This window comes from Triturus cristatus, chromosome 4_2 (assembly GCF_964204655.1).
Source record: "Triturus cristatus chromosome 4_2, aTriCri1.1, whole genome shotgun sequence".
Lineage (NCBI taxonomy): Eukaryota > Metazoa > Chordata > Amphibia > Caudata > Salamandridae > Triturus > Triturus cristatus.
Window position 1 is genome coordinate 818,905,026 of NC_140586.1, and position 24,915 is coordinate 818,929,940.

The window sequence follows — 24,915 nt, forward strand, 5'->3', positions numbered from 1 at the left end:
TTTCACGCTATGGTTAGTGTGAAAGAGGTGGGCAGTGGGTGTTTCGGTGGGCGATCCACTGCAACACCCATTCATTTTGATGCTGCCCCCTATGCACAAGGTGGCATACGTAGGAGGCAGCGCCAAAATTAAGACCAGGATAAATCTAGTCTTACGTTGGCGAAACGAGGAGAAATTTATTATTTCTCCTCGTTTGTGCTTTTTCTATGTGTGCTGCCTTGTGCAGCACACATGGAAAAAGCAAAATGCCATGGTTTGTTTATGTACAGGAAGGTGTCCCTTCCTGTGCATAAAAAAAACATTTTTTTTAAATGCCATTTTGTCACTTTTATGTGTGCTGCATTAAGCAGCACACATGAAAGAAACAGAATGGCAATTTTAGGATTGTTTATGTGAAGTAAGGGACACCTTACTACAAATAAACAATCCTCCCCTGCACGCAGACACCTTTGCACTCTGGTGCAAGGGTACCTGCGTTGGCGCTAAGTTGCTAAGCTTAGCACCATTGCAGGGGGGGAACGCAAGACTGCACCGCATTGTTGTAAATATGGTGCAGCCTTGCGTTTCCGAAGTGGCGGAGAGAGGCGTTAAGCCAGGAAGGCTGACGCCGCTCTCTGCCACTTCATTGTACATATGGCCCATGGTCTTCTGCTGTCAGCAGGTGTGCTGTGTAACAGAACTGGAGACACCGCCATAGGCAGGTACTGGTAATTTGTCAGACAATTGTCGCTCAGTGCGTATGACAGGATGTACATTGGCAGACAGCTCTCCAATGGCATGAGAGCAGCTTCACACAGAGTCCACCAGGGACACCATAAGTACATCAAGAATATCAGATCATATACACATAGCGGAACTCAGGACATGGCGTTTTCTGCTTTTATCTCAGCGAGGAGCTTGTTACATAAGCAGCATTTCATTTGGCTCCAGACAGTATATCTTTCTAAACCTCCACTGATGCATAATTTAAATTCAAGCTATGAGAAAACATTGTAGAAAAATCACAGAACCTCTATAAAAAGAATCTTGTTGGATGCTTTGACCCATTTATAGGATATTGTACCTTGTCTGAGACATCCTGTCTTTCAATCAATCAATTGGAATTTGTGGAGCGTGGCTACTTCACCCGTGAGGGTCTCAAGGCGCTGTGGGATAGTGCTGCCTGTTCTCCTATTGCTTGAACATCCATGTCTTGAGGACCTTCCTGAATTGCTGGAGCAATGGTGAGTCTCTGAGGTGCAGGGGGGGGGGGGGGTCGTTCCAGGTCTTGGTCGCCAGATGAGAGACAGAGCAGCCTCCACTGTGTGTCCGGTGGGTGCGACGGGTGGCAGCTAGGGCGAGGGATCCGGATTTGAGATCCCAGGCTGGCTGGTGAAAGGTCACACATTGGTTGAGGTACCAGGGTCCTTTGTTGTGTAGGCCTTGCATGTGTGGGTGAGTAGCTTCTACTGGCATCTCTTCATGACTGGAAGCCAGTGGAGTTTCTGAAGCCCCATCTGTCAGGTTTGACAATTGTTGCCATTTCTAACGCTACTAATTTGGTAATTAAGCCTGTTCATGTCTTCACCCCTTTCCTTTATTGTCTCCAATCTCCCCTTCCTCATTTCTCTATCTATATGATCTTTCACATGATCCCACTTCACACTCTTATAATTCATGCATACACACATTGCTTACCCTCCTTACATTCCACATTCCTTTCGACCATCATTCCTTAGATAAACAAAAATGGACTACCTTGCTCTGAGAACCAGTCAGCAAAAGCTGTCAGTACAAAAGCACAGACATGTCAGGTAATAAAAGAATGTCTTTATTTCTTATAGTTTTCTTTAACTTTCCCCCTGAAATGATGCATGTTTCTCTTTGGTAGAGCTCACAAGACCTTTAGTGATACAGGCAGTCCTTTCACCAGGATTGCTACGCCATCTTCTAATGCGCCTCGATCAGGCACTATATTTGCAATGACAAACTCTGTGGCACGTGGTCATCTTTGACCCAGTGAAGTTCTCTCAATAAACAACACTACTTGAACATAGGAAACCACATGGAATTAACTGGACATTCTGGTTACGATTGACTCATTTATTTATTGGCTGCGTCTATCCATCAGTCTGCCGCGTAGACTTTCTCTGTTGGATGCTGGGAGCTACATATGATACCCATTGTATAAACTGTACACAAAGTACATCTTAAAACTACTGTACAATCTATTCATTCTCACTGAAATAGATTAAGGTTCAGGGAGGCAACTGCTGAGTTATTCATAACATTTATTCTACTAGCCTCATTCCTTGCTGGCTAGTACTAGTCCACTAATAAAGAAACACGTTTTACAGGCATTCTATACAGGAACAATGCACGCCTGACGTCAGACATGGACTGATATAGTCTTGTCTCCGATCGACTAGAGACCCCAGATAAATGGATTTATATAAATCAGTGTTAGCAGAATACAGGTAAAGGGAACCAAAGATCATGTTCATGAAAACAGTCAGCAATATCCAGGTGAAGATGTCCGTCAACATGAGTTCAAAAACAGGATGCTTCCTTTCTGATCTCATCACTGGAGGGATGTGATGCCCTTTCCTTGTACAGGCGCCTCTTTTTCTGAAGAACATCACCTGAACTGTTGGCATGCTTGCATCCCTCATGAAGTGGTACATGGTGCCCCTTTTTCTAAATCCTCTCCAGATTCACCGGTATAGATTTTAAGTTCCATCCTCATCAATAAGTCATGGAGCATATCTTGACTCCTATATCTAAAACTCTTACCATTAGTATGTTGGCCTTTCTGAGATAGGATGTCTTGCAAACCTTGGTGGAGCAGAGATGCTTAATAAGAGACTTTCAATAGTAATTCCTATATTTTCGGAAAGATTCATGAATAAACTCAGAGAGCAAACATGCCTCCCCTTTCTGCATCTCGAGGCATCCTGACCCTTACCCTGGAAGTGATTCCACCTACTACAGTGCATCCCAGATAAGAAGTTCCTCATCCAGTAGCACGACCTCGGTGATAAAACTCCTGCTCACCCAAAGACAGCAATGATTAGGTCTCCTCTTTGACTGGTTAACAGGTTATCTTTACCTAGAAATAGCAAAACAAACTTGTTTAGGGTTACCATCAATGCTGTGGGAAAGGAAGCTTCTCTTCCAGAATAGCTGAATTACAAATACTTACAAAAGATGTCCCAGCCTTCCTGTATCTTCTAGAGTCAGAGAGCTGAAGTAGCCCATGTACTATCCATCCCACTTAAGATATTTGGTCATATGGCTCGCTAACACGCCACCCCTCTGTCTTGTGGTTTCAGAGATAAAACTGTAAGGGGCATATTATCAAGAACGGCGTTAAAATTATCGCCGCATTAGCGGCAGGAAACTGCCGCTAAAGCAGCGATAATGGGCTTGATAATATGCCCTTGAGAATTCCAATAGAAGCCCAGGTTTGTGGTCCTTCACACCAGAACCTGGGCTTTTATGGGAATTCTCTGCGGCATATTATCAAGCCCATTATCGCCGATTTAGCGGCAGTTTCCTGCCGCTAATGCGGCGATAATTTTAACGCCGTTCTTGATAATATGCCCCAGATTCTTTTTACCCTAATAGGACCAATTAACGCTTTTTCACTTTAAGCAATGTTTTGAGGTGGGTTTCTAAGCAGTAAAGTTGTTTTCTGTAACTCTTAAGTAAGATGTTCCATGGCTGTTACTGACCAGGAAACCAGGTTACCTGATTGTTAATCCTAGATACCCCACTTGACCAAATTGCGTTCTAAGGAACATGCTATATGTCATTATTAAAATATATAAAATGTGTACATTCTGTTACAGCTTTGCCATATTCGTTGAATAGACTAATGTGTGCACAAGTTTGTGGTGGATACACAGAGAAATGTTACTTGATGGATCTTACACAGGTAACAGAATTTTGGATAAGTGTGATGGAGGGCGCTCTAGAGAGGCCAGGTGCTGCAGCCAGTGTGATACGGAGAGAACCAGAAAGGCCAAGCTCTGCAGACAGAGGGATGGCAAGAGACCCAGTGCGGTCGTGCCCTGCAGTCACTGTGACAAGCAGAGATCCAGAGGGCCAGGCTCTGCTACAAGCGTGAGGAGGGAGATCCAGTAAACCAGACTGTGCAGTCAGTGTGGCAAATTTACAATGCCCCAGAGGCACTTTTACGCTGCCGGAGCGTCACTTTTGTGATGCTCCAGAGGTGCAATGTGCCGGCCCATATTTACAGTGGTGCTCTATGCCAAAATATTGTAAATATGCACCAGTGTGCCAGGGCCGAGACCAAGAGTAGCCCTTGCCCTTCAGCCAGTGCGAAGGAAGAGATGCAGCAGGCAGGCTCTATGGCTAGTGTGATGGAAAGATATCCAGTCTGATGTGGTGAGACCAGGCTCTGCAACCAGTGTGAGGGGGGCGAGAGCTGTAGAGGTAAGACCTTGCTGACAGTATAAATAGATAGAGGCGCAGATGGGATAGTCCTCTGCACTCAGTGTCATAAAAGAAACTTGAGCGAACAGGATCCCTTTTTTTTGAAGATGTGGATGAAATAAGGCAACATTTTTGTTTTTTCAACAATAAAGAATAGGGAGAAAAACAGTTATGGGGACAGTGAGAAATCATAGAAGCATAAACAAGAATGAGCCACAGGGCATTCCATTTAGCTGCAAACAAATGTACACAGAAGACAACATTTCCCGATAGGGCATTCATGTGGTATAATGCATGAAATCTGGGACTTCAACCTATTTCTATACCCACACCATTTTGTTAGAGACACTATTCTACAAGACTCTGCAGCCACATTTATCTTATAACTACAAAGTTAAAAAAAGATTTCTGGTCCATACAAGGTACCATCAGCTTCAACCGCATACTTCAAACCTCTCACTTCCAGGCACACTAATATAAGAGTAACAGAACCAAAAATGTGAAGTCCATTAATCAAAGTCTTGCCCACGGACAGGGATTAAAACTTTGGAAGAAGAATAATAAGTTGGACAAGGCAGAAATAACATGTCCTCTAGTGGTGAGGTTGTCCTTAGTCTCCTCTGCTCTGACCATCCTTTGTGTTTCTTGCTTCCATGTACATCCCAGTCCTCCGGGCCAGTTGCCAGTGGCAGCGGAGAGCTAACTCCCTCCTATGAGTTGTGCCCTCCCTGGTCAACTTGGCAGTTTCGCATCCTCTCACACTTGGCCACGCGGTTTCCTTCCCAGTAGCCAACATCCTGCCCATCGTGACAGCGACACTTGGTGCATGAATCCACCCAAACGTACTCTCCGCCAGGAATGACCTGGGCCTGGGAGGCATCGGCATAGCAGTTGGGACCTAGATGAAGTGTGAAAGAAAGAGAAAAGAGTCAGCAAGCGAAATATTCTCAGACTCCTGTTTCCCTAGTTAAGCTAATTCCACGTGTATTGGCTAGATAATATTGTTTGAAGAGGTTTGCACTTTTTCTATGGTTACGTATTGGTTCATTACAGTTTAATTGGGTTTTTGAGAGAGTGGATGGGATCTTAAAATGCTATTACCGAGAAGATGGAGCAGAGGGGCTGAAGACTTCAAGTAAAACTTCCCCAAAAACATATGCAATATAAAGTTTTGTTAATTATTTGGATGTAAATTTTCTACAATGTCTTCAGGATACAAATGGAAGTTGTGAATGTAGGGAATGGAGAAGCACAAATATTTCTGAGAACCTGCTTCAAAGTAATTGTTGTTCACTGGGCAGTCCCTCTACACAAACAATCAGTGCGGCACTATGTGTCTTTCGTGGAGACAACTCATCTCGTCTATCTGTGACCATCGCCGTGTGTTGGTACCTGGGAGAGATCCATCTTCTCACTTGTAAACTTACTAGGAAACACCTTGGCTCACCCGTCACAGAGGCTCGCTCAATATATTTTACATACTGCCTTCGAGACACCGTCTCTTTTCCTTCTATGGAAAAACATCACCATAGAAACCTGAGGAGGGAGAGGCAATCAACCTATTGATCTCTTCAACACTGACTTAGGCCCTCATTGGACTTTGGGAAATAATATCACTTCTACGAATAACATTCACTTAGGGTCTATTTAAACATGGACCAGAACATCTTTTTTATAAACAACTGACTTAGGACCTCATATAAGTTTGTCTCTTAACAGAAAACCCTCTTATTTCGGTAGGAAATGTTGAATCTGGAGCAGAATTAACCAGGAAAAATTCCTTCCCAATGCTATCCTCAAAATTGAGAGCATTCCCTGGTCTTTTCCCCTTTAGATTTACAATTTCCTTCAGAAATTGAAGTGTTATACATAACCATCCAGGTTTATCTCAGAACCTGAGAATTTTCTAGTGAACATCACCTCATAATCCCATCGATATCATGTCCACACAAGATCCAAAGAGGGTATTTACCCACTGAGAAACTAAGGAAGCAAACAAAATAGGGGGACGTGATGCTAAAAGTCAAGAACTGAAGCCGTTTGTGAAGGGCCTCAGATAAGCTGTTCCATAAGCTAGCTACGCAGCAGAGTTTCTTCCTACCCATATACACACCAGAATCATAGGGAAGCATTTGTACATGGAGCAAAGAAATCTGATAAAATGGAGTCTTACATGTTGGGTATCGTAGAGTATTTTCATATTCTGACTGAGAAAGCCCCTTGTATTCATTTATCAAAGACATACACTCACTGTATCCTTTCTAAGGAACCACTCCTCCATTCACCCCTAGAAGGCTGATTCCAGGTGAGTCGGTATTCCTATTCTCGGTTGAAACCCCTACTTGCGATATAAAAGGGATTACAAGTGTCCCAATAATTCCAGTCACATTTTCACGTGCCAGGAGCAGATGGAAATATGCCTGGACAATACCAAACAATTGAAGGAGATAAGATAGATTTGATTCCTTTTGGCAAGGTTCACTCTATACAAATACCATATACATACATACATATATAAATACATGAAGGAACGCCGTGGTCTTGAATACTATCCTCCAACCCCCAAAACTCGGGAAGGCCTTCCATGGGTGCTGCGTGTGTGCTTCCACGCAACTCCTATGGTTTTTGACACATTCCCAGATTTACCAAAGCTGGTAGACCTGTGAATGCGCAAAAAAGATCCGCCTTCCCAGCAGAAATGTAAAGAAAAAAAATATCCTTATTTCTCCTCGTTAATTCCTCTTTCTATGTGTGCTGCACATCGGATTGTTTTTGTGCAGGAAGGTGTCCCTTCCTGATCAAAAACAATCGGAAGGTGTCCCTACCTGCACAAAAACAACCCTGCACACAATGCATGCACCCTTGCACCATGGTGCAAGAGTTCCTGCGTTTGCGCTAGGCTGCCAAAAGGGTGCCTGCACAGTGGAAAAGGCAGGAATGCACAGCATTGCCTTAAATACGGTGCTTTCCTGCCCTTTCCTGTCAAGCAGTGCAGCGCAGCGCAGCGCAGCAAGATGACATGCTGCACTGCACTGTGGGACATTCTCGTAAATAGGCCCCCAAACTTCTCACCTAGTTTGCATTCCACTAAGCTGGGATACTTTATCTTTGCTCCATCTGGGTTGTATGACCGAATATTGATCGCAGAAATATTGTAGGACATAAATATCGCAGCCTAAATATTGTTTACAAAAATTACACTTCACTGAGTGTAGATTTCTATTATTAAATGAGTCAAAACGGTTGTAGATTGTATTTAGGATAATGTTTTTGACAGACAATATTTAGGCTACATATGATATATTAGGATTTATTGCAAATCTCCCTGTACTTTAAAGCAATTCATATTGCTCTTCAACCATTGAGGCATACCGGTGATTCTCTTTTTGGTTTTCAAAGGGCTATCCTAGCCAGAAGATATGGTGTCTCTGTTACCAAGAGCCAAATGTACATAGACTGAGGTTTGTGATACTTAATAGCGATTTTTGGTGATTCACTATTAGGTAATCCCAAACAGCTATGTACAACAGTGTGTTTTCCACTGTTTGTGATTCCCAGTGGGTCGCATATCTACCTACCTCATTAATGTTCATGAGGTAGGTAGACACGCAGGGAATATCTAAAATCATGCTACGTTTTTTAAATCTGTTTTTAAGAGAAGGCAGTTGTCCTTGGGACCACTGTCTGCTCTTAAAAAAGGTTTTTGCATACATTCACAAAGGGGAAAGGGTCCCTAGGGGGACCGCATCCAGTTTGCGAATGGGTTACCACCTACTCTAAGTAGGCAGTAAAATGTGAATGTTTTGCGACGGCATTTCAGTTGCAAAACATCCACACATATCACTGCGAGTCACTATTAGGAAGGGCCGTCCTAAACAAGACCCTTCCTAATACAGAATCACTAACCCATTTTGTGATTCAGTGATAGGTTACTGAATCGCAAAATGGGGTTTGGTACATGGGAAAATGCTTATGGCAACACATGTACTATAGTGATTGGAGCTTATTCACAAACTGCATTTTGTAGTACCTGAAGTAGTCCTGCTTACATACTATCAAATGTAATTAATTATCCTACAGGCAGACATCTCCACCTCTCCTACATTTTCGGTGCAGAGATCTCCAAACTCGTAAGCATACGTTTTAGTAGTAAATGTGGGAGAAGCAAGGGGAGTGGCCTAAAATTGGGTTCCCTTAGTAGAACATAGCAGGAGTTTAGCGAAAACGAGGGAGGCATTTAGGGAGGGGCATGTTAATACAATCACACTCTTAAAAGAGTAAGCCTGTTGCTATTCATAAACGACACTTCTGAAGTTACTACTGCCCAAAAGGTGACAAACTGTAGTAAATGTACCCCAGCTCAGCCTTGAAGTAAGTCAAGCATCACACATATTGCATTTATCTATTCATTAGAATCGAGCAGGAGTGTGTGAGAACCGAAATGCATCTACAGTACAAGCGAGTACAAACTAAATTAGGTTCTTGGCTCTAATAAGTATGAAGACTGAGAATTATTTTGTGATCAATTTTACTCATCTGACCATCTTCTGCAAAATGTTCGCGACTGAAAAAAAAAGCGTTGTCCTCCTGGCGCCAAATGAAGAGACCTTAACCCACATCGAAGGCTCACCGAGGGCGCATTTCTTCAACCTACTCACTGTTGCATAATAGATGCATATATGATAAAGCTGCGCTACTGCTCAGGAGAGCGGACAATGTGCATGTTCACTCACCATCCTTGCACTTGGGGCAGCATTCTCCCTTCTCGTATACTGGATTCACGCATGGTGGTGGGGCGCAGTCTGCCACGAGGCACCGTGCAATTCCATCCAGGTCACAGGAACACTGCTCGCACTCGGACGGCTGAAAAGGTAAGCAGAATGGTGAGCACCTTCCTGGATAGAAATCAAGAAAATCTGTCTTACAACAAACACATTTATTAACCTAGGAGATGGGGTGAAGTGACACAGGCGCATAAATAAAGCAGTAGAAGCAGGTAAAGTCTGAGGTCAGTCTCTCTTTAATTTGCTCTCCTTAGGGTCTTTAAATCTTAGAAATACTGATATTATTAAAATGTATTTATTGGTTATTGTACATATTATACAAAAAACAAGTAGTTTAGTTTGTTCTCCATTTTCCTACAAATTTAACAAGTGCCAGAAAAATGTACATATGAAAAGAACTACAAACTGCCTGGATTTAATGTTAACATACAATAGCAAAGTGTAGAAACAAAACTTTTTTTCCCAGGAGGCTAAGCAAACCTCAAAAGAAAGTTGAGCAGAGAGACAGATAAAAACGTTTCATTGTGAAGATCGTGTCCGGTCTTCAAGGCATATCCTGTTGGTGGTCTAGTCTTTTGAACAAAGGCCCAAACCTAGATATGCCCCAACAGATTCAAGGACAGTAAGTTGAAGCAATGAGTTGTTGCATTTCATCCTATATGAGGATTGTGTATGCCTTATTTCTGTCATCAAAGAATACAAACATAGTGATGGGTGGAATGCCCAAATTAATCTCAGCCAATTGTAATTACTCTGGGCTGCATCTCAGTCCATCATTATTTTGCGCACCATGACAACTCAATTTGAGCCCAGCCATATGCAAACCAGTCTTGACCAAGCTCCAATAGGAGCAGTGCAGCCCGAACTGCCATGCCAGTTCCTCCTTGAACTGCAACACAAGCAACCCACGTCCGGTTTTGCCCTAGTTAGGGCTCAGCCCGGTATAGCTTGAATGGAGTGATGCAGAGTGCATGGTGTCTGGGCATACCCGTCCCACTTATGGTGGAACATTAAAGCAGTATCTCCCAGACACTGGTGGGTCGTGAGCGATTCTCGATGTTTGGAAAAGTTAAAGCAATAAATAAAGATGCATTTAAATTCTTAATGTATCTGTTGCTGCGCTTCATCGACAGAGGTCAAGCGTCAGGCTATGTCTTTTGACAAATTGCTGCTTGTTTAATTAATATGGTGATTGGGGTTTATAAACTCCTCTACTTTGTAGTCAGAGAAAGAAAATTACAGTGAATTATGTGACACTCTTGCTAGGGCATTGGGAGTGTGAAAAGAAAGGCTGTAGGATGTCATTTTGTGTAACACACAGCAACATGTAAATACCTATAAATGAACTGTACACATCCAGCAGTTAAGAAAGCAAAAATAAGGCACATTTTGTAATTCTGAAGTGAAATGGAAGCAAATATTTTAAAAGTATATAAAAACAAATCAAAACAATTAAATTGGTGATGCAAAAATGATAAAATGATTACTGAAACTCGATTTCTACACATTATCCTTTGTGTGCAATATAGTTTTATCAGTAAAACAGTATGTATGATTCTTTGGTTACATTGAAAAAAAAATCGCCCACCTCATGTTCATTAAAGCTAGGTGGGTTGCGAATGTTTGTGCCTCCTAAAATTGGGCTGTGGTTCTAGAATGTTTGAGAAGGACTGCACCAAAGTATTAAAAAAAGTGAATGATGGAATGCTTGAATTAATCTGAGCCACTGGTAATTACTCGGGCTGCCTCCCAGCACATTGTTATTGTACACACCATACTACCTCGGTTGGGACCTTGCCACAGGCAAAATTGTTCTTGACCCTGGTCCAATGGGAACAGTTCAGCATGATCTGCCAGGCCAGGTCCTCAATGAACCAGAAAACAAGCGACTAAAGTACACAAAAATACTTTTTAACGTACTAATCTACTAACCTGATTTTAGTCCTAAATAAACTTTTACCCACTCCTAAAATGGAATTTCAACCCCATACTGATTCAGTATTTGCAAGGGGTGTGCTGTAGGTGGCCCTTTCAAGTACTGCATCAGTATCATATGTATCAATGTTTTGTGACCAAAAACTGATGCAAAACACTAAAAAACTACTGACTCCGAAGTTGGGTTGGTAAGCTTTTCGCAAAAGAGGAGGGGGCCTCTTGGGACCCCTTCCACTTTACGAATGTAAAAAAAAAAGGGCTGTTGGGAGAAGGCAGCGAGGGGATCACTGCTAGCTCTCAAACAAACTTTATAGAAATTCCACTTTCTTTCGCTAAATGCAGCACTATTCTCTGGGTGGGACAGAGTAATTGATGCATATTCTGAAGGATCGAATGTTGACCCCTCATCCATTTTACTGCAGCTATTTTTCGTCAAAGTAACTGACGGCCAGATGTATAAAGCATTTTTCCTGTTGCAAATGCCCGATTCACAGAATCAGCCATTTGCATCCAGGAAAAACTTTTCCAAATGTACAAAATGCAATTCAGTAACTTGTTACCGAATCGGATTTTGCATTTGAGGTTTGGTATTTGGAAGGGGCATGTTTAGTGCGTCCCTTCCAAATACTGAATTAGTTTGACATCTATTACTGTTTTGCAACCAAATTCCGGTCACAAAATAGTAATACTTTACCCCCAGTTTAAAACTGTTGGTAACACAGTCGCAAAGGGTCGGCTCGTAATACATCGCTTAATATACGGCGATTGTTCAGGGTGATGAGCTGGGCGACCACGGATTGGCTGGTGGCCGGGTGCATCGTGTTGGACCTGGAGAAGGCCTTCGACACGGTCGAGTGGCCCTTCATGTTCGCTGTGCTTCGCCGATATGGACCCTATATTTTAAGTCTCATTCAGCTGTTATATGGAGCTCCTACGGTTCGGTTGCAGTTGGGGACTCTTTTCTCTGAGCCCATTTTGATAGAACGTGGGACTCGTCAGGGGTGCCCCCTCTCTCCCTTGATCTGCGCTTTGGTGATTGAGCCATTAGCTATGGCGATGCGCGCTTCTGCTCTAGAATGGGGGATACGCATCCAAGATGGCATACACGCCATTTCGCTTTATGCGGATGACATTCTGCTATATGTACAAGATATCACAGCGATTCCACAAGTCATTTCAGATATGCTGAAATCCTTTGCATCACTGTCTGGATTGGGGGTGCACTGAAGAAAATCTTGTCTATATCCTTTTAATTCTACTACGGAGGATCCGGGTTGGACAGTGAACGGGACGGTGGTGCAGTGGCAACCGGTGGTGTTCAGATATCTGGGCGTCTATATTTACCACAATGCACAAGACCTTATGGACGGTAATATCACGAGGGCGGTCACAGCGCTTAAGTCTCAAATTGAATTCCGGAAGACTTTTAGTCTCTCAGTAATTGGGAGGGTGGAACTAATTAAAATGGTTATGTTGCCACGCCTCCTTTACTATTTTGCAACACTGCCGCTTTACCTACCCGTGTCCTTCTTCCGATCTATGAAAAAAAATTGTTCGTGAATTTATCTGGAATAAATCGCGACGTCGAGTGGCATTATCGAAGTTGTACCTCCCGAGCTCCAGGGGGGGCTGGCTCTGCCCAACCTGGAGTATTTTCTAGCGGCTCAAATCCTATGGCTGGCAAAATGGGTGGAGGAAATACACCTATCGGACTCCGCAGAACGCGATCCTCTGTACTCTCTAGACAGGATCCTCTATCTCTTCCATCCTTGTAATAAACTGAATGAGTCTCTCCCTTTATTGGTGTCAATAGCGCGGAAGTGTTTCCGTAGGGCACTCCGTCTCACCAGACATGCCATACCGTATGCACCTGGTGTGCCCATGTTAGGTATGCCAATTGCACAGGGACGAGTTCGGAGTGTAGACCTTGTCCTTTGGGTGGAAGCTGGTATAACTACCTTAGGAGATTTATATGGAGAGGGAACATTGCAGCCGTTTATTGATATTACGAACGAAGACTGTGTCCCCGGGCCAATTTCTGAACCATGCCTCCTGGACAGCTGAGATGAGATGTTGGTGGGGAGATGTAACGCAAGAACCTCTGACACATCTCCTAATACAGTACGTACATGTTATGGGCACAGGTTGCCATCTGGTGAAGTGGTTCGCGAAGTCGATAAGGGAGCATACGCTGGTAGACTTAACGCCGCTGCGAAACAGGTGGGAAGCAGATCGGGGGAGGCCATACTCTGAGAAGGAATGGTCCATGGTCCTGGAAAGTCCCACACAAGTTCCCAGAAACGCAATTTTTTGGTTATTTAAATTTTATATTGTTCATCGGTCTTATCTCTCGCCAGGCAACATAAACCGATACTTTCATAGACAGGATGAGTGCTGCCCACATCGTAAGTTGGTGAATGCAGATATTTTACATATGCTTTGGTCTTGCCCTGCCCTGCAGATTTATTGGGAAAAGGTGCTGGAAGCGTTAGCCACCTGTACAGATAGGGAGGTGCTGAGAACATGGGAGGCATGCATCACTGGTGTGTTTTCCTGGAAACAAAAAATACAGGGCATCCACCAGGTTTCTTGATCTGGGCTTTATTGTAGCCAAACGATTTATTACTCATAGGTGGAAGTCAGAGGAACCCCCTCCGACGATAGCCTGGTTCCTCTCCATGTTGAATTGGGTGAAAGCTGAGGCAGTCTCTCTGATACGTGAGGACACGCTGGGTCTGCGCAAATTCACCATCTCCACTGAATGGAATACTATGCTATGTGCATTGCAGTGGTTATTAACGCTGGATGATCCATTGGATGTTTCTTTACTTGATGGCTAGGGGGTCGGACTGAGGAGACCCATACCCCTGTAGTATACATTACTATGTAAACCGAGACCACTGTTCATCCCATTTGAGGATCATTCATTGAGCATTCTGATAAGTGTAGTCGATAGGATCGTGTTTCATAATATTGGAGACTATAGTTCTTCTCCCTCCTTTACTGTGGCTCTTACTTCCCTCCCTAATCCCTTCCCTGATGGTTTTTTCCATGTTTTTTTTTTAAATAAAATTTTTTGATTTTATATATGACTCTATGTGATATGGCAGAGTGAAGCCATATGAAAAGTGTTCATGTACTTTGTGATACGTTTTATAGTTGCAGTAACGATGCACAACAATGTGATTGTACAGCTTTCCAGATTGAGGGTGGGGATGATATGGATGACGGGATATGCTAAAAGTTATCACCAATCTTATTTAAGCGCATTGATGTAACCATGTTGCTATGTTGTTGACTCAATATCTGGATTTTAGGACTATAGGTCTGCTTTGTATGGTGTTGTCACAGATATTATATTGTTTCCTAACTGTTAGAACCGGCGGTCTCTAGTTGGCACACTTGGTATACACTTCTGACAAATAGGGACCCACCTTCTCTAGTCAGGGCAAGGAGATTACACACTCAGATACCCCCTGCTCACCCCCTTGGTAGCTTGGCAGAGCAGTCAGGCCTATCTCAGAGGCAGTGTGTTAAGCATTTATGACCACATACAGTAATAAAGTGAATACACTACAAATGGACACAACACAGGAGTTATTATAAAAATAGTAGCACAAGACCAAATAACGACAAAAATATACCACAATCTTAATAAATACTCTTTGGAAGGAAAAATAATAGTTCAGGTAAAGTTTTCTTCTTAGGAAATAGTTCTTTAGCAACAAAAGTAAGTATTCTTCTGAAAACACAGTTCTTGGCAACAATGTGACCCCCACAGGAGTCACACGACGTCGAGTTTATGATATTCCCAAGGTTCGGCGTCGACCGCGAGGAGCGCTACGTCGAGCCTGGAGTTGCAACAGACCCCACAAACACAGTACCTTTGGAAATGAAGAAAACGATGATCCACGGCGTCGAGATGTCGGCGTCGAGGTCGGCGTCGATCGTGCCTCGGATTCGGGTCAATCCGCAGCGGCGTCGAGAGGTGTCGGGCCGGAGCAGCGCTCACGGCGTCGAGAAGGGCGTCGAGTCGATGCGATCAGCAGCGGCGTCGAGACGGGGTCGCTTGGAGCTGGAGCCGATACTCACTACTCACTGGCGTCGATACCGGCGTCAAGACGGGGTCACTTGGAGCTGGAGCCGATACTCACTACTCCTGGCGTCGCTACTGGCGTCGATCGGGCCCGGCGGCCGGCGTCGAAGGCTCGGAACACTGGAGCCGTTACTCACGATGTCGAGCTGGATTCGGCGGCGTCCGGCGACGTCGAGACTGCAGATTTCCCCTGTGTACTGGAAACAACACTTTCCAGCAACCAGCAATTCTGTAGAGGGTGAAGTCATTTGACCCTGTGACTTCAACAGGAGGCTGGCACTCTTCCAGCCCTTGGAGATTTTCTAGCAAGCTTTTGAGAGTACACACCAAGTTCCTCTCTCCTTGTTCCTTGGCAAAAATAAAGAAGCAGCTTCAGGTTCCTCCCAGCAAACAGCACACTGGCAGAAGGGGGAGGCAAGTCCTTAGATCAGCAGGCTTCTTGTCCTTGGTAGAGGTTTCCTTGTCAGAAGTGATCTGAGTTCTTGGTTCAGGGGTCCTTCTTTTATACCCCTTTTCTGCTTTGTTCCCTTTGTCCAAGCAGGGAAATTCCCCCCATCCCAGGTTTGTTGTGGGTGTTGCCAGGCAGAGGCACCTGGCCTATTCACTGAGCAGCGCAGGGTCATCAGCCGCCCAGCAGGAGGCGGAGCCAGTATTGTCACTGGCAGGAGCAGGGCTATCAGTCGCTCGCCAGGAGGTGGAGCCAGCATTGTGTCAGGCAGGGCAGGCTATCAGGGACTACTCTTCCCCCACTCTAAGTGCAGATGCCTCATTCACCCCACACTGACTCATTCAGACCTCTGGAGCCACCCAGCCCCTGACACACACACCAAACCAGCAGAGACCGGTGGATAGTTGGACAAGAAAATAGCCACTTTCTAAAAGGGCTATTTTCAAACACAGAATTTAAAAACCATCCATCCTAAAGGGTGTGTTATTAAATTCTGAGTTCCGGGATACTAAACTCGACCTGCTACCATACTCCCTGAGTCAGATAGATTATAATGGAGTTAATAATCAGTCTGCCCATTCTGGCCTAAGGGAGGCAGGTAGCCCTTCAATAGTGAAAAACGAAAATGGCTGTAATTCACTATTAGGTCATGCCACACACATCAGGGCATGACCTACCTTTTACCAACAATGCACCCAGCCCTGGGGCCTACCATAGAGGTGTCTGAAATGTGGCAAAGTGAAGGTGTTAGAGACTGGCAAGCAGGTTACCTTGCCAAGTCGACATGGCAGTCAGGGACTGCACACAGGCTCTGCGATGGCAGGCCTGGGACACATTTTACAAGCTGCTTCTGTGGGTGGCACAACCAGTGCTGCAAGCCCACCAGCAGCAGTTAACTTACATGCCCTTGGCACACGCAGTGCACTAGACTAGGGTCTGAACAGTAAGGCAACCAAGCCAATCATGGTAACACCAATCAATGTAACAATTTAACATAGGGAGCACTTGCACTGTGGCACTGATCAGCAGTGGCACAGTGCCCAAAGCAATAATCCAGCAAAAACATCGTAAACAGAGGAGGCAAACAGAAAAAAATGGAGGAGAGACTCATGCCAATGATGCCAGGTCTAACACTAACCATGTACATTAAATGAAATTCTTTAATAAACAGAACAAAAAAAAAAAAAAGACACACTCGCAAAGGGTATGGGGTCCCCAAGGGACCATTTCACCTTCGAGAATGTAAATAGACCACTGCATACTCTTAAAAAATGAAACTGCAAAGTTCATTTTTTCTTTTTAAATGCATCCACAAAGTGGGAGGCATTTAAAAAAAAAAAAAAGACATTGCTTTATTAAAAAGCAATCACAGACATGGTGGTCTGCTGACCTCAGCCGGCCACCATCTCTGAGATGGTTGCGATACCAAATGGGTCGCAAATTGCGACCTGCCTCATTAATATGCATGAGGTAGGTCTACTTGGGACCTACTAGGAATCGCTAATGAAACTCAAAAGAGTTTCATACATTAGGAATACCGATTTCATAATGCGATATAGACAGAATCGCAATTAGGAAATCTGCATTTCTAATGTTAGTGCATCTGGCCCTAAATGTACTTACCATTATTAAATGTACTACTAAATGCCCTTATCATTTAGTAACAGTCTATTGAAATAGGACCCAGAGGGATACCTTTTGACTACAGGATTATACTCCTGCTGGACTGCGAGGCGAAGTTACACGCTAGAGTGATGCTAAAACAGCTGAATGTCAGAATATTGAAAATATAGTTGGATGTAAATTTTGTGACCTAAATATTGCTTACAATAATCACTCAATTGCCTGTAGATTACCTATTATTTATTCCAGTGGGAAAATAAACTTGTAAATTATTTTTAGGACACAATGGGCCATATGTATGACCTGTTTTAGTTCACTCTTGAACCACACAACATATTGCAAGAGTAACGCAAACCATAAGTCATATTTTTGAAACCACCTAAAGCCACTTTGCATGTTTTAAAAAATATGGAGTAACGCAATGCAGCATAAATTGCTGCATTGCGTTACCTTGCCATGGGTAGGAGTTCCATGAGCACAGCGAGGGTGTTCCCACGCAACTACCATGGTTTTTGGCGCATTCCCAAAACTCACAAGACCTTGCAAACCTGAGAATGTGCAAAAAAGATACGCCTCCCCAAGGTAGGTGTAACAAGGAGAAACATGTTTATTTTTCCTAGTCGTTTCCTCGTTCTATCTGTGCTGCGTTCTGCAGCACACATAAATAGGAAAAATCCTCTCAGGATTGTTTTTGTGAAGGAAGGTGCACCTTCATGCAAAAAACCAATCCTGCCTACAACACAGGCACCCTTGCACCATGGTGCAAGGGTGCCTGTGTTGGCGTTAGGCTGCCAAACCCGTGCCAGCACAAAGGGATAGGACAGGAATGTGCCGTATTGGATAAAAACGGCTCATTCCTGCCCTTTCCCTGTGATGCAGGCCAGCACAGCAAGGTGACTTGCTGCACTACCCTGCACCACTAAGCTCATAAATACGGCATTATATTTTTCTCAGATGACACTCAAGTACCATACTGGTAAGATATCTCCATCTCTTGATTATTTCTAGAAGAACAATCTTGTTTTTGTGCAGGAGCACGGAGCGAGGACTACGTTCTTATTTTAGACTAATAAGTATTTGAAATGAGTAACACAAGTCTTTTGATCCACTACTCCACACCTCCTTTGAAAAGGCAAGTAGTTGCCGACTATGCTATAAACTTTTTTTTATGGGTATTCATTTTGGAGTATTGAAGTATTTCCAGACATATCATTTGGGCAGAGGGGCAAAGTCTCATAGGGAACTATCCCAAAGGCAGCAGCGATTCCTCCATATGAGTGGAGGAGCACCCCCCCCCCCCCCCAAAACACTGCTGCACAGAAAGCTTAAACTTAAAATGGTAATATAAGGATTTTTGTTACCATTTTTTTCAGCTTTCTGCCGAACGGAGAGGCAGGGCGGGACCAGTGCATCACTGCTGCTGATTGGCAGCAATGATGAGTGGCCCCTTCAGTTTGAAGCGCGCATGTTTGGCAGGCTACCTTGCTACGGCCAAATTGACATGCACAATTCAAACTCTCCAACCCAGCTGTCTTAGACAGCTAGGTTGGAAAGCAGCCATAGGCCTGCAGTGCTCTTTGGAGCGCTGAGGCAGCCTGCTCCAGTTACTTCACTCATGCCGCTTAACAGCACGAGAGCAGCGTCTGGAGCGGATAAGGACCTGTGGGAGCTGTGGGACCTTGTGCTTGGAGGAGTCTAGACCTGGAGACTGGAAGTGCTGCAGGCTAAGTAAATTTTCTTTTATTTTTTCATTTTTAAATGTTTGTTTATTTGTACATATTTTTATTGTATTGTTTATGTCGGCCCACCATTTTTGCCGACCACCAACTACCACTGCTTAAAGGTATTTAAAACAACTAATTGACTTAGCTAATGTTGGGTACTGTCACCTTAGCTGTTTTTGATAGCTGATTTATTGGCTGCGCTTGAACACTGTAGGTACTCTCCACCAAAGAGCAGAAATTCTTACTTTAAACTGATAAGGGAAGCTTACGACCTTATACTTCTGGACAAGCCATCTATTGATTTACAACGTCTTCTCTATAGTTTGGATAGCTATATTATGGCGAATAATTTAAACCTAAATCCAATTAAATCAAAGATTATGAAATTTGAACGGAACAAAGGGCCTAAGTTTGAGGTGGTTAAAGAATGCTGCCACTTAGGTATTGATTTAACCCCGATGCTAAATGGATCTAAACAATTTGCTTCTGTAAAGGGTAAAAGTACTAAAGCATATAATGGTCATATAGCATTTTCTCCTCGTCCGTCTTCCTCGTACCAGTCCTTGGGTCATGAGCTCCGTCTTGGCATATGGACAGCTTTTACCTCGGTTATATAAACACGAGAACCGCACTCATTATGGTCGAGTCTCTATAACCTCTTCTTATCCTGTTCCCAGTGCTTTAAATGGGAAAAAATAAGTGCAGGTACTCATAAAAATAGAGTTGTGGCAAGTGGGCGGGGTTTGGGGCGGGGCGAAGGGCAAGATATGATCATACCTAATGACTTCTGTACCAGTTGCAGCACATGTCAAAACACACGAGAAATGCGTTTATGGGAATAAAACAGATTAACACATTACACATAATTATATGCTCCTCGGAAGCACAGCAGAATCTGCTCTGCACTGGAGGAGAAACCTAACCTGCGCCTGCCGTGCTGTGGATCAGGGTACCAGTACTCTCCCTGGCTACAGAGAAGTGGCGGTACTGACGGCAAAAAAATTCAGAAGTGACGGTAGTCAGTACCGGTGAGTACCGGTCCATTTAAAGCACTGCCTGTTCCTGTGAAGGCAGAGCAGCTCGTACCGCTTCGGTTTTTCTGTCATGGCAAGTGAATCACCTATACTATTGAGGTAAGACTAGTTTCTCTATGAAATGATTTATATGTATACTTTATGAAAAAGTTAATGAGCAGATACTCCTGCTGTAGCAGCCTTCATCTGCCTTCTCCCATTTGTTCTTTACCGCATGACTGGTGGGTGAGGACTCAGATCTTTTTTTTCAGCCTGTCTGCTGCCTTATCATAGGGATAATTCCTAATGTGCCCACTTCTGTGAAGCATCTAGGAAGCAGCATTAATTCACTAATCAAAATTTATTTAAAAATTAACTCTATTGTCTCCAGGCAGTCGCGCCTGACTTCAATATGGTAGCGTCCCGCGGTACTTGAGCAGCCATGTGTTGAAAAGATACATCGCTGGAACACAGGTAAGTGTAGCTTGTAGTTTAATCATGCAGAGATATAGACAGAACAACTTCTCGCCAGCTGACCAACTGCTAACTGGCGCTCCTAGAATTCGTCACTAGAATTGGAACACACAGCATGTTCTAGAAGTAAGAACTAAGGTGAACAGTACACAAGAATGCATTAAGATGCATTTACAACATATCTTCTTCCTTTGAGGAGGAACAAAAGAGAAACAACCTAAAGAAAACAAAACAAATTTATGATAGCATCAAGCGTTGGTTAAATTCTTGACAAAGGCAGCAATTAAATTCACATTCAAAACTACAAAAATCAATAAAACTCAAGAAAGAGAAAGAAAGGAAAAAACATCATTCACAACAATAATCGTTAAGGTAGGATGGTGGTCTACGATTCCTAGTAACATGCATGTTGAAAGGTAAAGGAATACTCTCTGTAGTGGAAGAACCAGAAGGGCCAACATTACTATGGTCGGAGGCATCACCTCCCCCGACACAACTTCTGCTGGTTGAGAATGAGACAGAAGTATCTTCTGCCGTGGTGGATAACATATAACCACTATTGGTATCGACATTTTGAGAGTGTGAAGGAACAATTGAATGATCACGATTGATGTTGGTAGATCCCCTTTGATAAAGAGCCACTCTCCTAAGATTCCACATTTCACCATCGGTCAAAACGACATAATGAGGGAAAAACCTCACTAACACAAAAAGGTCCTTTGAACTTTGACAACCCTTTGGAGATCCTGCCAGGTTTAACCTTAACCAAATCTCCTTTTGAAATATGCGGAGCAGAAGTAGATTTAATAACATTGGAAGGAGTGGAAGATGCAACACCATTATTGGATATCAAGTTAGTTTTTGATCCATGAAGGAGCAAATTTGGTACCAGGGAGTCTACCCTGCCTAAGTTCAAATGGTGACTTAACATCAGATCCATGAACAGTGGTGCGATAGGCATTAACCATGTCCTGCACAATATCTTGATCGAAAGTACCACTCGAGCAAGCAATTTGAATGGTCCCTTTTATCAATCTATTGACTCTCTCACAAAGACCGTTACTCTGTGGATTATATAACGACGTGCGATGGTGCGTAATGCCAGATTTAGAAAGAAACAAACGCATCTCATGCAAGACTAATTGTGTCCCATTGTCAGTAATTAAAACACTGGGATAGCCTTCATCCTGAAAGAATTCTTTTTTTAAATGTTATAGTGCTCTCTGTGGTGATATCTCTTACAAAAGCAAGAGTGAGCCACTTCGAAAAAAAAATCAATGGAAACAATACCAAACCGTTTGTTCAAGGGTAATTCTTCCATGGGACCAATAAAGTCAAGACAAATACTGTGCCAAGGAGAACCAGGATTAATCAAATGACCCATGGCAGAGCGGACAGCAACTTTAAGTCTCTTCTCGCCTTCTTTACATATCGGACACCTCTCTACCCATGAAGCCACCTGTGAATCCAACCCCGGCCACCAAAAATTAGCCTTAAGCCTGGGCTGTGTCAAAGTCTGGCCTAGGTGACCCTCATGAGCAATGTTGAACAGTTTAGACCTTAGTTCTGAAGGGGGAATAATTTTATCACCACGCATTAAAATGCTGGTGCCATATGTAGACAAATCATCAATCACCTGAAGATATGGACGAGCAGAAACGTGCACACAGCTTTCACGTCTTGCACCACTTTTAATAAGACGGAAAACTTCTTGTAAGACATGATCATCAGCCATGGCCTTGGACCAGTCATCTTGTGTAAAACTCCCTTCTCCAACAGATAAATCATCCTGTACCCAGGTAACAGCATCATCATCAAATTCTAAGTTAAATGAAGAATCACTTGAGTCATTATGAACCATAGATAGTCTGGATAAACAATCTGCCTGAAAATTTCGCCACCCTTTAACATGTGATATCTCATATTGATACTCCTGAAGTCTAGAAGCCAACCTTGCTAACCTAGGAGAACCTTTCCCTGCACCACCAGGGGACAATATACGGATTAACGGTTTGTGATCAGTTTTTAGCAGGAATTTGGAACCCCAAATGTAAGTTCTAAAATATTGGACACCCCATGCTGCAGCTAGAGCTTCCTTCTCAATAACGGAATAGTTCCGTTCAGATTGCGTTAAAGTGCGGGAAGCAAAAGCAGTTGCCCGCACACCCACGGCATGTTTTTGGAGAAGAACAGCACCCAATCCAGTCGCACTAGCGTCAACCTTAACAGTGGAGGTGCGTTTAGTATCAAAAGGAGCTAAAATGTTGGCTTCACAAATTTCCTTTTTGATTTGTGAAAAGCATGAGTCTGTCTCACTGTCCCACACAAACTTCATGCCTTTTTCGTAATTGAGCAGTTTTATCTGAGAAATGTTTTACAAATTTCGAATAATATTCAACCAAACCCATAAATGATCTAAGCTGGTCTTTGTCAACAGGACTTGGGGCAGAACGGATGGCTTCCAAGAGATTTTTCTTTGGCTTGACACCCAGAGCAGATATCTCATACCCAAGATATTCTATTTGCTGCACGAGAAAGCGACATTTTTCTTTACGCAAAGTAAGACCAGCGTTCATTATTCTGAAAAGAACATCTTTGAGTATGAGATTGTGCTCAGCTATTGAGTCACCAAAGACGAGAATATCATCCTGAAAAAATACAACTTTACTTAGGCCTTTGAAAATTTCAGTGACTATCCGTTGAAATACACTGGAAGCAGAAATTAATCCGAAAGGCAGACGTGTGAATTGAAAAATACCTTCAGTGGTTATAAATGCAGTGAAGTGCTTGGAGTCATTATGGAGTCTGATCTGGTGATATGCACTCTTTAAATCGAGTTTAGGGAAATATTTTGCACCTTGGAGAGTAGAGACAAGTTCCTCAATATTTGGTAAAGGAAAGGTATCTGCAACCACACATTTGTTGAGAGATCTTAGATCTACACAGAATCTCAGATTTCCGTCCGATTTTTTGGATATCACAACCGGAGACACCCATGGAGATGATTCGACAGGCTCTATGACCCCGTTCTGCAACATTTCATTTAACAATTTTTTTACATCGGGCCGGATAGATAGGGGAATTCTCCTTAGCGTGTGTTGAATGGGTACGCTGTTTTCCTGAATTTTTATGAAATGTGCGTACCCTTTCAACTCCCCTAAATCATCTCTAAACACAGTATCACACTCACGTATGATGTCATCCAAGGAGTGGTCTTCAATGACCATACCCTGATTGGGAGCCCTTGGGTTTATGATGATGTGTAAATCATATTGGTGAACCCACCCTAGTATGGGAGGTCCATCAACTGACACATATATTTTCCCAAAGGTAGACCTGTTTTTAAACAAAATATCAGATTCAAAATAACCTAAAATGTCAATGGTTTCCCCTTGGAAACCCCTGGGCGAGATGTCACTTTTTAACAACACCTTGGTGCTCCAATGTCCATTCATAAAGGATTGGGGAATAATGGTATATCTGGAGCCTGTGTCGACCATCAGGGATACTTCCAGTCCTTCGACAGTGAACATGGCTTTAGGTCTATTCTGTCTCCTGTCGTCATCTTGAATAATGTCAATATCATCAACCACTAATAGTTTGTCTCCGACTTGTTCACCATCATGGACAACAGCAATTTTCTGACGATTTTTTGTTTTGCACATTTTCTAAAAGTGTTCTAGACGAGCACACTTGAGACATTCTTTGTTTGAAGCAAAACAAAATCTAGCGTCTGATGTGTGACTATTACTGCCGCACCGTGAACAAAATTTGTTTTGGTTTTGAATTTTCCTCTCGGGTTGTTTAACTTTGTTCTTAACTACAGCAACAGATTCTTCACTGGATTGTTCTTTGGAGCCTTCTGGACATTACTCGGAGACTTCAGAAACTTGATGCTGACTACTATTTTTCTTTGAGTCTCGATTACCTTCATACAACTCTCAGATTCTTCAATTACTTTAGCCAAATCAATAGCTACGGACAAGGAAGGGTTTTTCACCGGCCATAGTCTCTCTTGGATTTTTTTGTTGTTGCATTGTACAATTAACTGATCTCTGATGAGCTCATCGTTCATAGCTCCAAATTTACACTTGACTGACAACTCTCTGAGATGAGCAACAAAATCATCAATTGACTCATCGCTCTTCTGACGATGTCTAAGGAATTTATATCTATTCATGACTAGGTTTTCCTCTTTTGAAAAACGAGCCTAAAGTCTGCAAATGGCTTCTTTATACTCATCAGGAACAGGTTGTCCGTTGGCTTGTAGAGCTTGCGGTAAAAATCTGAATAGACGCTGGCCCTCTTTGCCCAGAGTACTAAGTAAGATTCCTTTTTTACGTTTCCCTGAAAATTCTTGGCCATCTAGCGCATCTAGATA

The 24,915-nt window shown here is 43.2% G+C and overlaps 1 protein-coding gene across 2 annotated transcripts in view; it reads right to left on the bottom strand.

The window, feature by feature from the left end:
* Window positions 1–1,794: 1,794 nt before the first annotated feature.
* Window positions 1,795–24,915, bottom strand: part of LOC146835112 (von Willebrand factor C domain-containing protein 2-like) — a 90,550-nt gene continuing 67,429 nt past the window's right edge. For both annotated transcript variants that reach the window (XM_085602771.1, XM_085602770.1), the window contains exons 3-4: window positions 9,171–9,300; window positions 1,795–5,335 (exon numbers count right to left, since the gene is read on the bottom strand). In XM_085602771.1, coding sequence (XP_085458897.1) covers window positions 5,148–5,335; window positions 9,171–9,300 — 318 coding nt within the window. In that variant the 3' untranslated portion in view covers window positions 1,795–5,147. The remainder of the gene's footprint in view (window positions 5,336–9,170; window positions 9,301–24,915) is intronic.